General features: G+C 38.8%; 1 protein-coding gene across 7 annotated transcripts in view; it reads left to right on the top strand.

Moving 5' to 3' along the window:
- Positions 1–17,775, top strand: part of skap1 (src kinase associated phosphoprotein 1) — a 65,653-nt gene that overhangs the window by 2,884 nt on the left and 44,994 nt on the right. For 6 of the 7 annotated variants that reach the window (XM_041815876.1, XM_041815873.1, XM_041815874.1 and 3 more), the window contains 4 exons: positions 358–493; positions 1,854–1,959; positions 2,505–2,530; positions 2,807–2,923. In XM_041815876.1, the coding sequence (XP_041671810.1) occupies positions 454–493; positions 1,854–1,959; positions 2,505–2,530; positions 2,807–2,923 (289 nt within the window). In that variant the 5' untranslated portion in view covers positions 358–453. The remainder of the gene's footprint in view (positions 1–357; positions 494–1,853; positions 1,960–2,504; positions 2,531–2,806; positions 2,924–17,775) is intronic. The other variant, XM_041815875.1, reaches the window with a different exon arrangement.

The raw sequence follows: 17,775 nt of genomic DNA, 5'->3' as shown, positions 1-17,775 counted from the left end.
AGAGTGCTTTTTTTCCTCTTTTTATTGCCAGAGGCACATGCAGTTTCTTATAATTACTTACCTTTTCCCACATCTTTGTCTTACGCAGCTTTTCTATCCTCCTTCAGGCTTGTGTTATTGTTGGTCTGAATGAGTGTCAGTTGAACTGTGTCATGAGAAACCAAAGGAAGTCGTCATATGCGACCTGCTCCACCCCGTTTTGTGCAAATCTAGAAGCATGCAAGGAAGTTAGGTTTCAAAACGAGAGGACGCAGGTGTCTAGATGCTGCATCAGTTAGTCTGTAACTGTGAATGTGTTTCAAGCTCTTGTTCCTGTCGTAGAGCTGTAACAAAATGACAGTTGCTGTATGTGCATAGGTTGCCTTGTGGAGTAAAATACTCTGTGAAGACTCAGTAAAAGTTTAAATAGTCTTCAAACCAAAGTGTTTGGTGTTGGACTGGTGAAAACCGAGGATGGGGACCATCTCACTCGACATAAGGAGGCTTTTGGACGGTAATATGTTCATGTTTTACTGTTTATAATGTATATTTCAACATAACAGTTTTATTTTCAGCTCCTGGAGTTAAAGTTGACTTGAACCACAATGATTTACAACCAATTGTGCTTATCACTGTAATTAATGTAAATGTACAAATGACATGATTCTGATGGTTTTGAACATGAGCTGAGTTGAGGGAATTACTTAAACAGAATCACACATTGGTATCAAACCTGTGATGTACAGGGACATAAAAGTATTGTGTTATATTTGCATGTTTGGCCAGGCCATCAAACTGTGCTTTGGGACAAAATTTGCATTTGTCTGTCTGGTGGAGGGCATAAAGAAATAAGGCCCACACATCAGATAAGCAAAATGAGACAAGCAGTAATGGGTCTTGCTTTATACTGTTATATTGCTTTGACAAGTTTGCTTCAAGTGTCTTTCTTTCTGAAGACATTTTAACACCTTTTTTACAGATAGGACCACACAAAGAGTCCCTTTATAAATATCACATAATATTCTTGGGGAAGAGGCTGGAATCTGAGAGTCTTGAATGAGAAAATAATTTCTTATAACATTTTTGTTGATGATCAAAACAGGCAGTAATAAAATTAGAAGTGGAGTGTGTGATTTTTAAAGAATGTTGTTGTACGTAAGATTGTGTGACTGTTAAAATTTTTTCTTTTATTTCTGCAAACTATACCGTCTCCTTTTTTGAGCAAGAGCAAACAAGTAACTAACATTAGCTACAGGCGGGTTAGCAAACTGCAAAGCTTTTGCAACTAAAACCAGTACACACTAAGGCTAGAGCCACAAGGCCACCACAGCTACATTACAGCTAAATATCAATGGAAACCAGAAATAGAGATGCAGGTGGTGACAGTGCCTTTCCTAGAGCATATTTTTTGTTTCCAACTGAAGAGCCGGGGCTGTGTATAGAAGAGTTAGACCATTATGGGTTAATTTGTAAATAGAAGACGATCAGCTCATCAGTGCAAGCCTAACAGGCAGTTGACATCCAAACATAAAGCTTTACTCTATGTAAAGAAGAAAGTACTAACCTGGGTTCTGGGAATAAAACCTCTAGAGAAGTGGATCAAATGAGCTTTAAGACAATAAAAGCAAGTTAAGAGGAAAATTATGAGGCTGTAGTGCTATGTTATTGGGGATAATTTGGTGGAATGCAGATTTTTATGTATTGATCTGCCATATACGTATAAGGTGGATCCTGAGCTTGATTAAGAGAAAACAAGAACTTATAAACTTACTACCTCTAACCAAGTCACATAAGCATTCTTTTGTCAGAAACAGTATTTTTCATGGTTTTGTTCTTTGAAAAACATGGCCAAAATCCTTCTCTGTTCTCTTCAGATTGTGAGTTCTTCATAACAGACATCCTGCAAGATGAGGACCTGAGTGAAAGTACACAAGACACACGAAAAGTCTTGCTCAATAACTTCCGTGTCGTCCATGGAAGGTAAGATTGTATTTTTAGAGTTTGATTAAATCTGTATTTCAAGACAGAAAAAGTATATATTTTTTTCATTAGCTGTAGTTTTGCTTTAAGTACCACAGAAGAGGTTTAATCGTTGTTGCATTTGCAGTATTTCAAACAATCATGTCTCTTGGTGTTACCTTCATAACTTAATTCCTGCCCCAAATTGTTATAGTAAAAGGTTTTTGGTTTAAAAGCCTTCACAGAAGTGTCTGTTTGGACCAGAAGATTTTAATCTTAATACTGCTTAATTCTAAAGCATGATGATCAGTCCAGGAACCCCCTTAAAACAGAAACTTCTCTAAGAAGTGTGACACTTAGAGCTGGAAACACCTCCTCTCCTGTTGCCTGCACTGCATGATAAAGTTTGCTTGCTCTCTGCTCAGAACTTGTGGTTTTGTGGTCTTCAGTGTCAGAAGCGATTACTGAAAGTGTAAAGCAAAGCTAAAGCTTAGTTAAAAACAAAAGCATAAAAACTTTTCTCTTCACTGATTAAGAGTTTGATGTATGCTTTTTTTATTTTACAGATATCCTCAAGAATTTCCCTTAAGAGGTAAGCTTATTTGTTGTAATTCAAATCACTGCTTTAAAGACATGGACTGAAATGATTTCCCCCTGTATATTTATGTGAATACATACAAGAATTTAAATTATTTCACCTTTTTAAATCACCCATTCACTTTTACTGCACCTTTCTCCAATATATGCATGAATAATGGGTTGGTTTGTGGATTTGTGCGTTGCTAGCATTTCTGTGTGTAAAATAATAGCAGTAAAAATGAAATTCTCTCTGCTTACTTCCTTTTTCTGACCACATACACACCTTCAGCAGACTTCAGAGAAGAAGAAGGTTCTGATGACAACCGTAGTTCCAGTCTGGGTCGCTCTGCCCCATCAGATGACGCCTCAGTGGCTTCTGACTACCAGGATGATGGACCTCTGGAGTGTAAGTTAACAACAGTCCTGAGACTGATTTCTCTTTTGTGTGTGTGTGTGTGTGTGTGTGTGTTACTTCTTCTACTATTTGTGCTGTACAAGGATCTGAGCTGGAAAAGAACTTACACTTTATGTGGGTGTCTGTGCTTGCAAATCAGTACTGATTGCTTTTTTCAGTTGGAATAAAATTTGTAATTGAGCAGCTCACAACACAGGATGTGCACTCAGCTTCCAGGGTACTCTTAAACAAAGCAGTTACAAAAAATGATGTCAAGGGCAGCAGGCAATCGTGGGAGTGATTTCCTGCAAAACATCCATGAAAACAAACCGACACAGAAAACTTCCTTATTCTAAGGAATGAAATGAAGATATGTTACAGAATGACTCAACACTGTGCTATTATCGTATGACATCGTTACACTATCCATACTGAGGCTAGCTAATGTGCACTCTTAGCGTTAGCTAACAGTGTCATCACACAGATAAATATATAAGAACCTTAAGTGAAATTAACATCACAGGAGACATATGGACTAGAGAATTTAGATTTTTTTTTAGATCTCTCCAGCTGAGAGATTATTTTTTGAAAGAAATACAAACTTCGAGAACATAAATGGACTGCTGGATTTAATAGTACAGATGCACAATGGGAAAAGATTCAAGATAATTTCTGTACTCTATAATACTATCACACTTTAGCAGATTGTAAAGACTCTTTAATGGTGTACATTAAAGAAAAGTAGAAGAGAGAACTTCAGATTGAAATCACAACAGAAGAATGGTTAAACAGGTGAAATACAACACACCACTACAAATTCAAGGATATGGAGAGGGTTTGGGTGGAAAAATCTAACATGCTACTTTATCACACCCAAAATAAAAAAACCCAAAAAACAAACTGGTTCCAACTAACATGTTGGCAGTCAAGTGGAAATAAGGAGGAAAACCATAGCACCATTTCTATTGTGAATCTGATGGCTTTAGCAATGTTTGTGTCTGAAACTGACCAGTCTAAGGTCGTTTGCACTCCTGTTAGTCCGGGGGACTCGGTCTGTTTTGGAACAGAAATGGCAACATTGTTGCACTTTCCTTTGGTTTTGTTCACATTCACACTGCTCTCTTGGTCAAGCGGACCAAAAGGTCTGAACACCTACAACCTCTGCCCTCTAGGGGCAGAAAAGAAAGCATAGAAGATGACGAAACTCCTTCCACTGGTCTTTTTTCCACATCAACAATGAAAAAACACCGAATTCATGCTGTCTTGGGGTTTCTGCTCTTGCGTTGGGCCATTATGAGCAGCCAACGAGGCTGTGAGCTGTCCAACATGTCATTCTTAACATGAGACGAATAAATAAGCACGGACTACGACGTGTTGCTATGGTTACACAGACGCCAAGCGAGGTACCGAGATGTTTTTGAGTGTATTAAATCACATAGAAATTCGTATATCATTACACTTTATGCCACTTCCTGCCCTTGGTTCACAAGTTGGTCTGCTTCCCTTTCACACCTCAAACATCAAACATCAGGATTAGTTTGGAAGCGGACCGAGACCCCCTGTTTTCAAGCGGACCAGAGTTCACTTGTTTGGTCCGCACCAGAGTTCGTGTGAGCTTTCACACCACTCCAAATGAACCAGACTGTCCGGGAAACGGACCAGAGTTCGTTTAAAGCAGAACAAACAGCTCTGGTGTGAATGCGCCCTAAGAGATTTTTTCAAATACAGAGGGGAAGTACAACTCCAATTCCATAAAAGTTGGGGCGCTGTGTAAATAAAGTCACATGTAAGTAAAACAATAAAATGATTTGCAATCTCATAAATCCACATTTTATTCACACTAGAACATAAACACAATTTCAGATGTTGAAACTGGGACATTTTACCATTTCATGAAAATATTAGCTCATGTTGAATTTTATGGTGGGACTACATCTCAAAAAAGTGGGGATGGGGCAACAAAAGACTGGAAAAGTAAATGGTACTAATGAAAAACAGCTGGAGGAGCATTTTGTAACTGAGTAGGTTTATTGGCAACTGGTCAGTGATATGACTGGGTATAAAGGAGCATTACAGAGAGGCAGAGTCTCTCAGAAGTAAAGATAGGCAGAGGGTCACCAATCTGCTAAAAACTGAGTCTAAAAATTGTGGATTTTTTGTTCCTCAATGTAAAATTGCAAAGACAGAATATCCCACTATCTGCAATACATACTATCCCAGTACAGCTTTGGCAGAGGACTGTCAACATGAGTCTGGTTCTGCTCGACAGTCCTGCCCTATAGTTAGGGAAGGTTAATGTTGCCTCTGTAACGGGCTAAATACTGCTTGTGCTGTGCTCATAGTGATTAATGCTGGTCTTTATAATGATTGGGTAGTCTTTATTATAATATTATGATAAACACTGGTCTATTTTAATAGGCCACAGCGGAGAGTTCGGTCTAGACCTGCTGTCTGTTTAAAGCGTCCAGAGATAACTCCGGTTACGAATTCGTGCTATACAAGCAAAGACTGATTGATCGATACTGTCAAGAAAAGATTCTGAGAATCTTTACACAGCACATTGTTGGGTTTTGATAAACTGGGACAGCATTGGTATAGGAAAATATTTTAAAAATGTGTCATTCATTGTCTGTTTAAATAAAGACAACATGCCATGAAAACAAAAAATCTTGAGCACGAAATGATTTTAACATGCTGCCAAAAATGGCTGAGTTGACTTTGACTCTAGAAGCTTTCCTTCTTTCTTCGATCATTTATCCCTGCTCTGAGACAAACTAGTTTTGAAATTGTTTGTCAGCTGAAGCACGAATTCCCCTTCATTGATAGAAAGCACACATTTGGGTCAAGAATTACTTTAAGTGGCACAACTGGCAAAAAGGCCCGAGATGCAGCAACAGCAAGGTAGCTTCCAGTATAGAATGTCTGCCCTATCTTGTCCTGGCAGCCTCCATAACAAGTCCCATTACAACTTAAAAACATAAAGCCTTTCTCTGGCTTTGATAGCTATTGGATATATTTGAGGTAATGTCAGTACTCATTAAAGATATACATATGATTATAACATAGTTTAGTCATAATGTAATTAATTTTGTAGTTCATGTGCAAAAAAATTCAACATATTGCACCTTTCACTTAGGACAATAGAGCAAACATTTTGACCTTAACAGTGAAACATACATGCCTGTACTTTTAGAGCATTTCTATTGAAAGGACACAGTGTGCTTCAACAAAGGAAAATCTAAAAAGGAGGAGTCTTTGTCACAGGAGACAGTGCAGTATTCCTCTGAGAAAACCAAACAAATGAACTTTTGACAAACAACCCTTACCATCCTCACTGGCACACCTACACCTCACCACAGGAAGCACAGTCAGACCCTTTTGCTGTATATTGCTGCTCTCTCTCCTAATTTGAAAAAACAGACCACATCTGTGAAATCCCCCTCCCTTTTCCTGGCCTCCTACCTTGCTAGCCTCCTCTGGTGACATCAGTGACTCCTCCTCCCTTTCCTCCTCCAGTGTGCAGGTACTAGGTAAGCTGGAGGCTGGTTGATGGTTCACAAAGGGCTGAATGGGGACATAGAGCTCCCTCCAGTGGTGGATCTTCAGATCTTGATCTTTCCCGTTGGATTTGTGCGTGGAGGCTGTGGGAGGCATGAAGGCGGCCCACACAGAGTGGAGGCTTTGTAGCTGCAGGCTAATGCAGTGATTGATTGACCCCGAGCCCCTCTATTCTTTCACAACCGGGGTTTGAAATACAACACTGTACCTGAGGGGCCATGTGTGGTACATCCCTCTCTCCCTGTATCAATCTTTCTCTCTGTCTTCCCTTCTCGGACTTGCCCTCCCTCCCGTTTAGATATTTTGTATTTCTGACTCTATGCTCCAGCTAATAGCCCTTGACGTGGCATGCCGCAGGTGGGCATTATTGACCCGACTGCCTTGGGTGCCCATCTATACCCTATGCTTTTTTTTAGCTTTTCTGTCCCACAGTAAAGCTGTAATCATGTGGAATTTCCCTGTAAGAAAAGAAGAACCTGTTGTCACAGTGTTGATGCCAGCTGGGTTTAGTCAAAACTGATCTCCTCTTTTGGAAAGCGGCATGATGAACTCCTCCGTCTTTGGCCTATGGAAGAGTGACTGTTGCTTTTCACAGGCAAATAAAGAGAACAAATCACAGCAGATGGTGGAGAAGATACACCACAAGACAATGATAATTCTTTCTTTTTCAGAATTGTCCATTTCAGAATAAACAAAGTGAGATTTCCTTGGGCCAATACACAAAATCAAGCAATAAAATGCTTAAAAAATTTCCCTTAAGGCTAACACACCCAACTACAAACAATGCCTTCTGTTACTGAATGCCATAGCTGTTAAGCTTTCATATAGCGTTGCGTCATTGTCTGAGTAAATTGTGAGAAATAGCCAATTATGCAGCACAACTAGATCTACGCTTTTTCTGTCATTTGCATTTTGCTTTGAAAATTGACGACTGAACACTTTAGAAAACACAAATTTTGTTCTTGGATCAATTATCATAACATTTTGATTCAGTTAGAGAAATTCCCACCTCACAGCCATGTGTCGTTTTTTTTTTTTATTGCATGGCGACTGCGGCTGTGTTAGTGCAGTGAATGGCCTGTGTCCTCGCTGAAAGGGCATGTGGAGTTCATAGTTCATTCTCTGTTCACCGCCAACTGAAAGAAATGGCTTGCACTTTTCTGCTGGGCGGTGTGTTTCAATGGAAGAGGGAGTGTGTGTGGGAAATAATGGCATGATGACTTAATGAAATCAGTGACAATTCTGCAGGAACAATCCTCAATGGTTGGCGATTTGGGTTTATTTAAATTTTCTATTGCTCCTTTTAATTTAAGAATCACACAATACCTTTGTTGCAAAAATGATGATAATTTAGTGGTTTAGAGGAAAGCTGCAAGGAGAAGGTGGAAAATGGAGTTTTTCTTCCTTTTGGTTTAATTGTATCATTTTATTTGAGCCTACTGTACACAAAAGGGACTTTGTGACTTGGAGAATGTATTATCCGTGGTAATCGACTGCCTGCCTTCGCTGCTCTCTGTTCCCTAACCAGAGAGTGAGTGAGTGTGAAGTCGATGGCTGCTTTTACACGCAGGAGGAGCCTGTGCCGTTTGATTAGATGCGGTGGCCTGTTGTCTTCAGCGGACTGGGTGACACCAGATTTGTAATGGCTGACAGGAACAGATGGAGCCTCCATTGTTAGCCCGGGTGTCTGCATGGTAATGTGAACTGAGTTTCACCCGCCGACCGCACCAGTGACCTGACCGCGCCTGCAGCCTCACCCCAGCCTCGTCTGCCCCCTTTAGCACCCTCCACCTCTCTTTTCCTGACTCTATGGAGCTATTTGGAGCTTGCTCACATTTTTAGGATTTCTATTTCACTCCGTCCATCACACACTCTAGTGCCATTCCACTGCATTTTGCATGCATAAGCAAATATATGTGCACTAAATTTCTCCCTCTGGCAAATACAATGTCTTTTACACACACACACACAAACACACACAGGCGGAAATAGACCCCAGGAGACAGCAGGAGATGTGAGGCTTTTAGCCCCGTCATGCTGTTTGCAGGTCAAGTTTACGAAGTTGAAATGGCCTGTTTGTTTTCCTTTGATTGGGGAGCGCCGCCGGGCGCTCTGGGATGTTTGTTGGGAAGCTGCAGCGATGACAGAGCGCTGCAGGAAGAGCTTTGTTTCAGGAGGCGTAGAGGAAAGATGACGCGTTCGATACGACTCCCTCTTCCTCTTAGTGATAGTAATGTTTCTTTTATGATGTACCGTAAAATCTGCAGTAGTCCAGGTGTAGATCTAAGGAATTTATTTGCAAAACTGAGATCTAATGCATTTTTATTTTCTGCCTTGTAATATCAGGTGACATATATTTGATTTTTGCTTTTTTAATCAGACAACATTAATCTTTTTATAATTCAAACTTTATTTGCTTTAAACATAGTAAACAAATATAAAAACAAATCTATAAATACGAACAGAACAGGCAGGAAACGCAACAGACATTGATAAGAATACCAGATATAATAATATAGAAGCATCATTGATGCATAACCTGTACATTATGCTAATGTGCTTATATAGATTGTCATCATCTTGACAAGATTGGGCACTTCCTTTCAAAATTTGACAGCCAAAATCGTCCCATTGCTCTTTAAATGAGTCATTTTTTTGCTTTCGTTTTAAAGCATCTTTTCACATGCAACTATTGCCATCATGTCTTCTTTCCACATTTTCGGTATGAGAATTTTTGGGCTCTTTTCTGTATTGCTGGATTAACTGAGCCGGTATCAAACCAGTCATCAAAACTCTAAATGAGTATTTGCTTAAATTAGGTACAACTGTTTTATCTCAGAGGAGCCACAGCTGTGGTGATCTGGGTAAGCCACATTCTAACCAGTCCTCCATAAGATCTAAAAGAGACAAGCTTCTCTTAAAGTATGTTAGTTAACTGTGTGCAGTCTGGTCAAAAACGTAAACAACTATGCAAGAAATCCCTGACAGAGCTCTTAATTTTAGCTATTGTTATGTGGCACTGCAAACAAATATTTATTCTTTACTATATTTTCATTATTAGTTAATTGTTTTGCATTTAAATAATATCAGCACGCTGAAAGAATTACTCAAGAGTTACCATTTATATCAGAGCTTCAGTATTATTTTCATATGGATAAGTCTGTCGATTATTTTCATGATAGATTAAAAAGCTTTTGGGATTGTAAGATAAAAGCCTTGAAAAATGTTGGCCTTTTTCCTGGGAAGCCAACAATGAGGTCCTCTTATTTTTTGTTTCATCCTAATTCAGTTTACCATCATAGATGGGAGTTAAGCTTGAAAATACTTGAATAAAGAAACAGAAATCTGAGGATTTGGTCATTTTGCTTCAAAGATTAGTAGTCAAGCTGATAATTTATCAGACTTGTTTTTGATACATTATTGTGACATTTAAGGTGTTTTGCATCCACAGTTATAAGACCTGTCAGGCTTCACTTGCCTACAGTTGACTCAGTACTGTTTGGCATTTTCCTTTAAAAATGGCTTCGACGTATGTTCTGTTGTGTAGACCTGTTTTATAATGCAGGACTCATGTCGGTGATTACTGTGCCGGGCCAATTTCCTCAACCAATTACTTTCAATAGAATGCAGAGGGATAACCAATTTAAAGTTATGTCCCGCCGTTGCCTGTTTCTCATTTGAATAACAGGACCCAATGCACAGTCAAACATTATTACACGCTGCAGGAAAATAGAATATTAAATCTTGAATTTTGTCATTTTGGCTGGAGCTTGAAAAAGCTATAGAAAGTGAAGTGCTTTGGGGGTGCATGCCCGGGTGTCTTGGCTGGTGGAATCGGGAAAAACGATGCCAGCTGACGGATTTATGCTTCATTAGGGGGTTAATCAGCAATATTTAAAGCGCCAACTGGCCCTTGTGTGTGTTTGAAGTCAAATTAAGTCATGGAGAGAGAGGAGGTCTGCGGATGCTTCACAAGGGAAAAAATGAAATTAAAAGAATAGAGACAGACAAAAATCTTGAAAAATTGCTTCGTAAGTCCATTTGTTTTAATTTTATTAGTGTTTTCTTTAATAAGCAGCACCTGGACAGTATTTTGGGTGTGTGGAAATGAATCTTTGCAGGTTTTTTAGCCTGTGGTCGTGCTGTCTACCCGCATACTGAACTTTTGACCTCTTGTTCCTTGCTTGGCCAACCTGTGACCCGTCTGCTCTCGGCCCAGGGCCGTGTGAGTGATGGCTCTCCTGTCACAGAGTCTAAAACTTTCTTTGGACTTTGTAGTAGATATCCACTGTATCTCTCCATCAGAATATCTGACTGTGAATTCATTTTTCACAGCGTTCATTGGAGTATGGATTTCATGACATTTGGATTGCAGTTGCTAGTTTGCAAGGAAGCGAGGGATATGTTAATGACCTCCTTGCTTCCTCATTCCCCTCCACTCTCCTCTCTTAGTGTGCTTTTCTAGAAACACACACACACATTACGAGGCAGGAGCAGGCTCAGTGCATCGCTGCGACTGCTTGCCACCAGGGTTCAAAAGTTCACACTATTCCCCTTGGGCTACTGTGCTGCTGCAGATGCTGATAGTCTTCTCTCTCTCTCTCTCTCTCTCTCTCTTTCTCTCTCTTTTTCTCTCTCTCTCCTTGCCGGCTGCCTTTCTCTCCCTCTCTCCCTCGCTGTTTACACTATTAATCTTGTACACTCTCCCTCACACACTCACTCACACGGCCTGGCAAGAAGAGAGCGGCTTGAAGGGGGGATTTGGACGTATTTAACCGAAGGGCATCCATCACTCTCATCTCCGGCTTCACCCCCACCAAAAGCCACACCATGTAGGTTTTTTTTGCATCCTCCTGGTTTGTAAGCCCTCTGATGCAGCTCTCCGCTCATTTGCTTTGTTTTATTGTTGCACTGCATATAATTACATCCCTTCGTTGCCTCTGGTGTGGCGCCGTGTTGAAACCCAGGGAAAACAGGCGAAGGTAAATGTGCAGCAGTCCATCTGTAAAGAGGCACATAGGCAGAATGCAAAGTGGGAAGCTGGGGCAGGGTGGCTCCTAATCTCCCCCGGAGCTGTCAATGTCACAGACAAATAGCAAAACTATCAGATGCGGCGGGTTCACCCAGAGGTTAGCGTTCCCAGGTACCTCCTGCATTCACTCCCTCTCTTTCTCCCCCTGCCTTGCAAATGAGAATTTGATTTTGCCCTCCACTGGAATCCATTTCTGGAGATGAATGAAGTTTCAATGCCAAGCCCAGGTGGCCCCGCTGATTTCTTAGGGAAATAAATGGAGATGGGAGAGATGTGTTGGCCTGTACACAGACAGTGACACGGCGGCTCCCAATGCCTCTGGGATCCCTCTGTTTAATTGTTGCTTTAATGTAGCACTTTAAGGTCATTAACATGCCCTTGTGGAGTTATTCCAGGATGTTGGGATGCATCTCTCTTTACACCGGGGTCTCTGCACGGCTGGAAGGAGTCTGCTGCACCATGTGTGTGCCAACTGGGACAGGGCTGCCGTGAGCTCATATAATGTTGGAAAAATCCTCACCTGCAATAGAATTTTTCCAAGCATTGATTAAACTTGGCCTGTGCTTTAAATGAGCGTATCTCAAAAAAGATGAATCAAAGGCCGCTCAATTGGGGAAAATATGTGATAGTGAAGGAACTGTGGAATAAAATTTCAATCAGACGTGTGAGAACAGAACAGAACAGTGATGCATTCAAATAATTAAATCCCTATCATGGCCAATCACAGCAATTTTATTTAATACGATGTTTCTATAAACATGGTGAAATTATTGATTTGCAACTCTTGAAGGTCTGGCTATTTTGCTGTGAATCTTCAATATTGTGAGCATTCAGCAGTCAAATTTATGTTTTACAGAAAGAAAAATTAAAAAAGGATTGCAGGATGAAATATAATGTTCATTCCTGCAGTTACATTTTTTTTACGAGCTCAATTTTACATTTTTATAATATCAGTTCGAAATGACTTCTGCGGCAGTTACTGTCATAGATGTTGATCTACCGTTTTCCTCTGAATGACGAAATGCGAATTGATGCTCTTTGTTTCTGGTTTATTCAAGTATTTAACTGTGAATAAATTAACAAAAGGGACATTTAAAAACAAGAAGATTGAGAAATTTCAATATTATTAGGAGCAAATGATATTGATATAAAAAAACAAATCACTGATAATTACTGATAATTATTTTAAGATTATTGGTAAAAAGAATATGGTTATTTTTAACAAAGAATACCAGTTTGGCAGCTTTTAAACTCATATGGTTTATCCTATTGCAACTTTTTAAAAATATAGCCTAATTAATATTTCATGTAGTAGATAAGGGAAAAATGCCAAAAATGTATCTGATACATTTGCTTATTTGCTCCTGAAAGGCCAGTTTTATTATGATTTCACGTATTAAGAATATTTTCATATAAAGGATGCAATGTATTCAATATATTCAAGAAATTATTTGCAGATCTTAAAATTAGATAGTAGGGCCTTTAGATAAAAACCTTCATGGTCCTATTTTTAAATTTATGCATTTTTATATATTTATGTTTTTTCTTTGCACTTTTAATATTTCTTTTAGGTATAATATTTTTCTGCTGAAAAAAAACTTTTAGAAAATATGCTGATTTCAAGTGGAACAATCTGCATGTGATCTAAGCCCTACACTGTATTTTATGAGCATTTGTTCTTATTTTTAATGTCAGAATAAACATTTTCCCAATCACCTGTTGCCAACAGAGTTGCTGATAATTTATGACAAGAGTTAAAAAAATGATGGTATCATATAATTATTTATTGGCATAATCTTTAACCCCAGTGGCTGTAAAATAAAAGCAATTATATAAAAAAGCAATACACGTGAGATATTGCTCAGAAAGCACGGGACAATAACACGGCCCATCCTAACATATTTTTTCACCATTATTGCTAAAATTATATTTAAAGCATTTAAGTGGAAATAACAGAAGCCTTTTAAAGTTGCAATAACTGTTCATTCAGAGGGCGAGAGTGTTGATTTTCTCTGAGTGTTCGTCCCTCCAGGCTCTGTCGTTGACTCTGTTATATCGGGTTTTATCACAGATATGCAGGCTCTCCTGTGGGCCCGAACTCCTCCATTGTTGGTATTTATATTCTTGCTCCTCTTTTTCCCCATGTCTGTGTCAGTGAAGCAGCTGAAAACCATCCCCAGCGATTAGAGGATCATTGTATCCGCAGTTAAGCATTTGAATAGTGGTAGTAAATCTAGAAAAGGGAAATTCAGGGTCGCTGTATACGCTGCTTATGGCTGCCCAGGGGGAAGCCGATGTCACATAGTAAATTTAGCCCCTTAGTGTCTTTACAGTGGCCAGCCTGAGATGTTTGAGAGTAGAAATAGAGCAAAAAAGAGCCTGGAATGACTTCACATCTATTCTTTAAAGAGGCACAGAAGTGTATTTAATTTTTTTTCTTCCAAACTGCATTTAGTTTAAAAGATGAGGTCAATGAAAGAGAGGATCACTGGATATCTCAGCATTGCCTCAAATTATAAGAAAATCAAAACTTTGATATAATAATTTACTTTATCATCCATTTGTGGGAGAAAAGTTTTTATTCTTCAGCAGTTAGAAAGCTTTTCTTTGAACTAGGGCTGGGTGATATGTCTATTTTTGAGATATGTTTATGTATTTGAAAATAAAAAGTATATCCATGTTATTTATGTTATTAAAAAGATTGTTTACAGTAAGAACCAATAACAGTTATATGCATATTTACCACAAGATGACCGATTTGACATGTGTTGTCTAAATGGGGAATTAACATGTTATTTATTGTTATTCATTTTGTAGCATTTTATTATTTTTAAAATCAGATGATACTCAGGTATGTTTATTACCACAGCAACAAAAACAGAAGTCCTAACCACCAAATATTAATTCATTTGTTGTTTACTATTTGTAAATATAGCAGAAAACTTCTGCACACTGTCTAAATATCACAAATTTCGGAAAAAAAACAAACAAGGGAAACCAGTGCTTGTTCCACCCATTTTTCTGAATGTTGCAAATTATTTTGTGTAATTTGGACAGTTCTCTTTCTTTATCAAAAATATCTAAAGATATCAAAAATAGCAAAGATCATTAAACTTCTGTACTTTTTAATACCACTGATCATTGAAATAATGGTGATTTTATCATTTTTAAATACAAGGTTTTTAAAGAATACAAAAAACATGAAAAACTCAAATACCTGGAGGGAAATGTTGCCAGTAAAATTGCCCAACTTAGACAGGAGTTTTGTTGTTAATTTCTGATTATCAAAAGCAAAAATATCCTCAAGAATGGATGACGAGGACCTGATTTGTCTTTGTGCTAGAATCGTGTCAAAGATTGTAATTCTAGCGAGAAACATTTGTTGATTCTGAACAGAAGATAATGTTGAGCGTCGTCTTTCATAGATAGTATTTTTTAATCCATACCGCCCAGCCCTAATCTGAACTCAGAGTCAGAGATTTCTTGTCTAACCTGATTGACATCCCTGATCCAAAAGAAAAAAAACCTTAATCACTCCTGCATTAATTCCCGGTCCCATTAAACATTATTAGACAACAATACAGACATCATGCTGCCTGATATAATGCACTGCATGTTTTCTTTGGTTCAAACACATGCATTAGGAGGTCCTAAACACGGTTTATGTATCGATGACTGAAGTCCTAATCAAATCAGAGGGAGGATGGGAGGGCAGGGAAGACATTCTGCCCTTAACCTCAGTGCCTCTCAGTCTCTCTCCTCCCTTTTGACGGCCGCCTCGCTGGAGGGACGCGCAGCAGAGGCCTTCTACTGTAATGAGGAAAAATGTATCAATTTAGCTTGGCCCGCGCGCTGATTGAGCACAGGGTGGGTGAAGGTGCACAGAGTGAATCCTTTTTCCTAATCAAGGACAGTATCGAAGAGGATTGCGGTCTTCGTCTGTAGAGTCAGCAGCATTCCTCCCCTGCAGCCCCCTCAGGGCCGGGGAGCCTCTCTCTGCCTTCTGTTTCACCTCATCAGCAGAGTTCACGCTGGGGTCAGGTCCTGCCCCCTGATGCTGCATTCAATGCAATACCTCTTGCATCGAAAGGCGCCGTGAGAGCCTGGGTGCACAAGGACGAAGCAAAAGAGAAGGAAAACATATGAGAAGTCGCTGATTTTGATTTCTACCTGTGCTGTGAGGGCGCTCACCTTTTCTACTCGCTCCTAAATACAGCCGTTCATCTCATAAAGTAGCCGGTATAAACCGATGCTTTTCACCATAGATTATGCCGGCAGTTTGTTGTAGTTTTCTTCCTACCTCTGGATTAAAAGGGACTCTCTCTCTTACTTTAGTTCCTTTGTTTATTTATTTCTTTTTTAGGAAAGGCACAAAAAATACCATCAGTTTAATTTAGATTTGCCAGATGTAGCCAGAAGACTCATTTACATACCCAGTCCACTGGCGATTCAGTGCAACTAAAAACAAACTAATAAGTCCTAGAAATAAAGGAAAAAATGACAGGGGTTTTTTGATGACTGTTTGAATTGTTTTTAAATTAAGATTTCATGAAAATGCACCTGGTTCAGCCTCTTAAAAGTAGATTTAAGGGCTTTCATTCCTTGATGGAAACCTCCCATTGTTTTTAAATTGATCACTATAAAGCAGAAGTTCCTCTCAGTGGATTCTTTACTTTTTTACATTATGCAGATTACAGTCCAACTGATAATTGTATATCTATTAAAATTACTGTGAAACAAGTAGAGACTTCAATATAAACTGGATGTTATTGACTTCTTCAAAGTAGTTATCTTGGTCTAGAGTAAAACACAGCTACTCTTCTCAGCTAACGGCCGCCTCAACCAAAGGTACTCTCGCTGCATTCATTTCCTGTCTCTGTCACAGTTAGGAACAGACTACAAAACCAGACTGGTGCATTTTGTCGGCTCGTGTTTGGCAGTTTGTCATGAGCTTCCAGGAGAGTTTTTGTGTAGAGAAAATGACTTTTTCCTGTTGAGATTTTAAATCTAGATCAAAAAGAAGGGTTTAAGGGACGGCAAAGACAGAATAACATCAGTATAATATGAATTTGCCAGATGTAGCAAAAACAGTCTCTTGTATTTCCAGCCTTTTTGCAATTTAATGCGTACAAGTTGGGAAACTAAAAAGTCCTAAAATAAAGGGGGAAAAGAAACAGGAAAATTTATATTATTGTAAAAAAATTTTAAATGCAGATAAACTAAAGCCATACCAAGTTAAACGCCTTAAAAGTTTGTGGTTTTGTAGTTTTTTGCAGTGCAATCCTCCCTTTGTGATCACCCCTCTTTGACTCTTTGTCCAAGTCAAATTAAGCAGATAATCATTGATCACTGATTGCTTTTCTGTATTTTTTTCTTTTGTGTAATTTTCACACCAATCACAATCAGACTGAAAATTGTATGTTTCTTAAAATAGAAAGAATGTACTTCTAAAGCTATCAGCTGGATATATCAGAGGTAGCCCACAGCTTCTCTTTCTCTTCCCACAAAAAGCTCTCCAACCAATCATACTTTCACCGGCACAGTTAGGAGCGGACAACACAACCAGACTGCTGAATTTCGTCAGCTCTTTTTATCATGTTGTTTGTCTTGAGCTTTTCGAAAAGTTTTCATGAAGAGGAAATTACTTTTTCTGTCAAGATTTAAATGTGCACACTACACGACAGGCAGGAGAAATGTTACGAGGAGGCAAGTATCCTGATAGTAAAGTTTTTGAAAACGAGTAGTTTCATAAGTTTTAAACATGTTGTCACCGCAAAAATTAGCATGAATTATGCAGACTATCTGGCAGCAAACATGAAGACATTTAAAAGTGTCTGCCTGCCACCCCAAAACAGTGGAAAGATATCAAAAGCACACAGTATGAAATGTATAAAAGGTGTACTAAGAGGACACATACTTAAATTAAATCGGATCTTTACGTATTTTTTTTATTCTGTGTACCGTCAAGTTTTTGTGTCATAAAATAGAAAAAATTGTAAAAAAAATAACAATGAAATGAAAAAGTCAGTAGTCACTAGTCTCTATCTCAGGCTGCCTCTTCTGAAATTCAGTGAACATTATAATGGTAATATCAAAAATTAAACACAATTTACAACTTCTCCATATCTTCCCCTTTTCATTTAGAATTAATCTTATTACCTCCGCCAAGGAGGTTATGTGATCGGCAGGGTTTGTTTTTTTGTTAGCTTGTTAGCAACATAACTCAAAAAGTTATGGATGGATTTTGATGAAATTTTCATGAAATGTCAGAAAT

Source organism: Cheilinus undulatus, linkage group 20 (genome assembly GCF_018320785.1).
Source record: "Cheilinus undulatus linkage group 20, ASM1832078v1, whole genome shotgun sequence".
NCBI lineage: Eukaryota > Metazoa > Chordata > Actinopteri > Labriformes > Labridae > Cheilinus > Cheilinus undulatus.
Note: the sequence above shows the minus strand (reverse complement) of the source record. Positions and strands in the feature narration are given on the sequence as shown.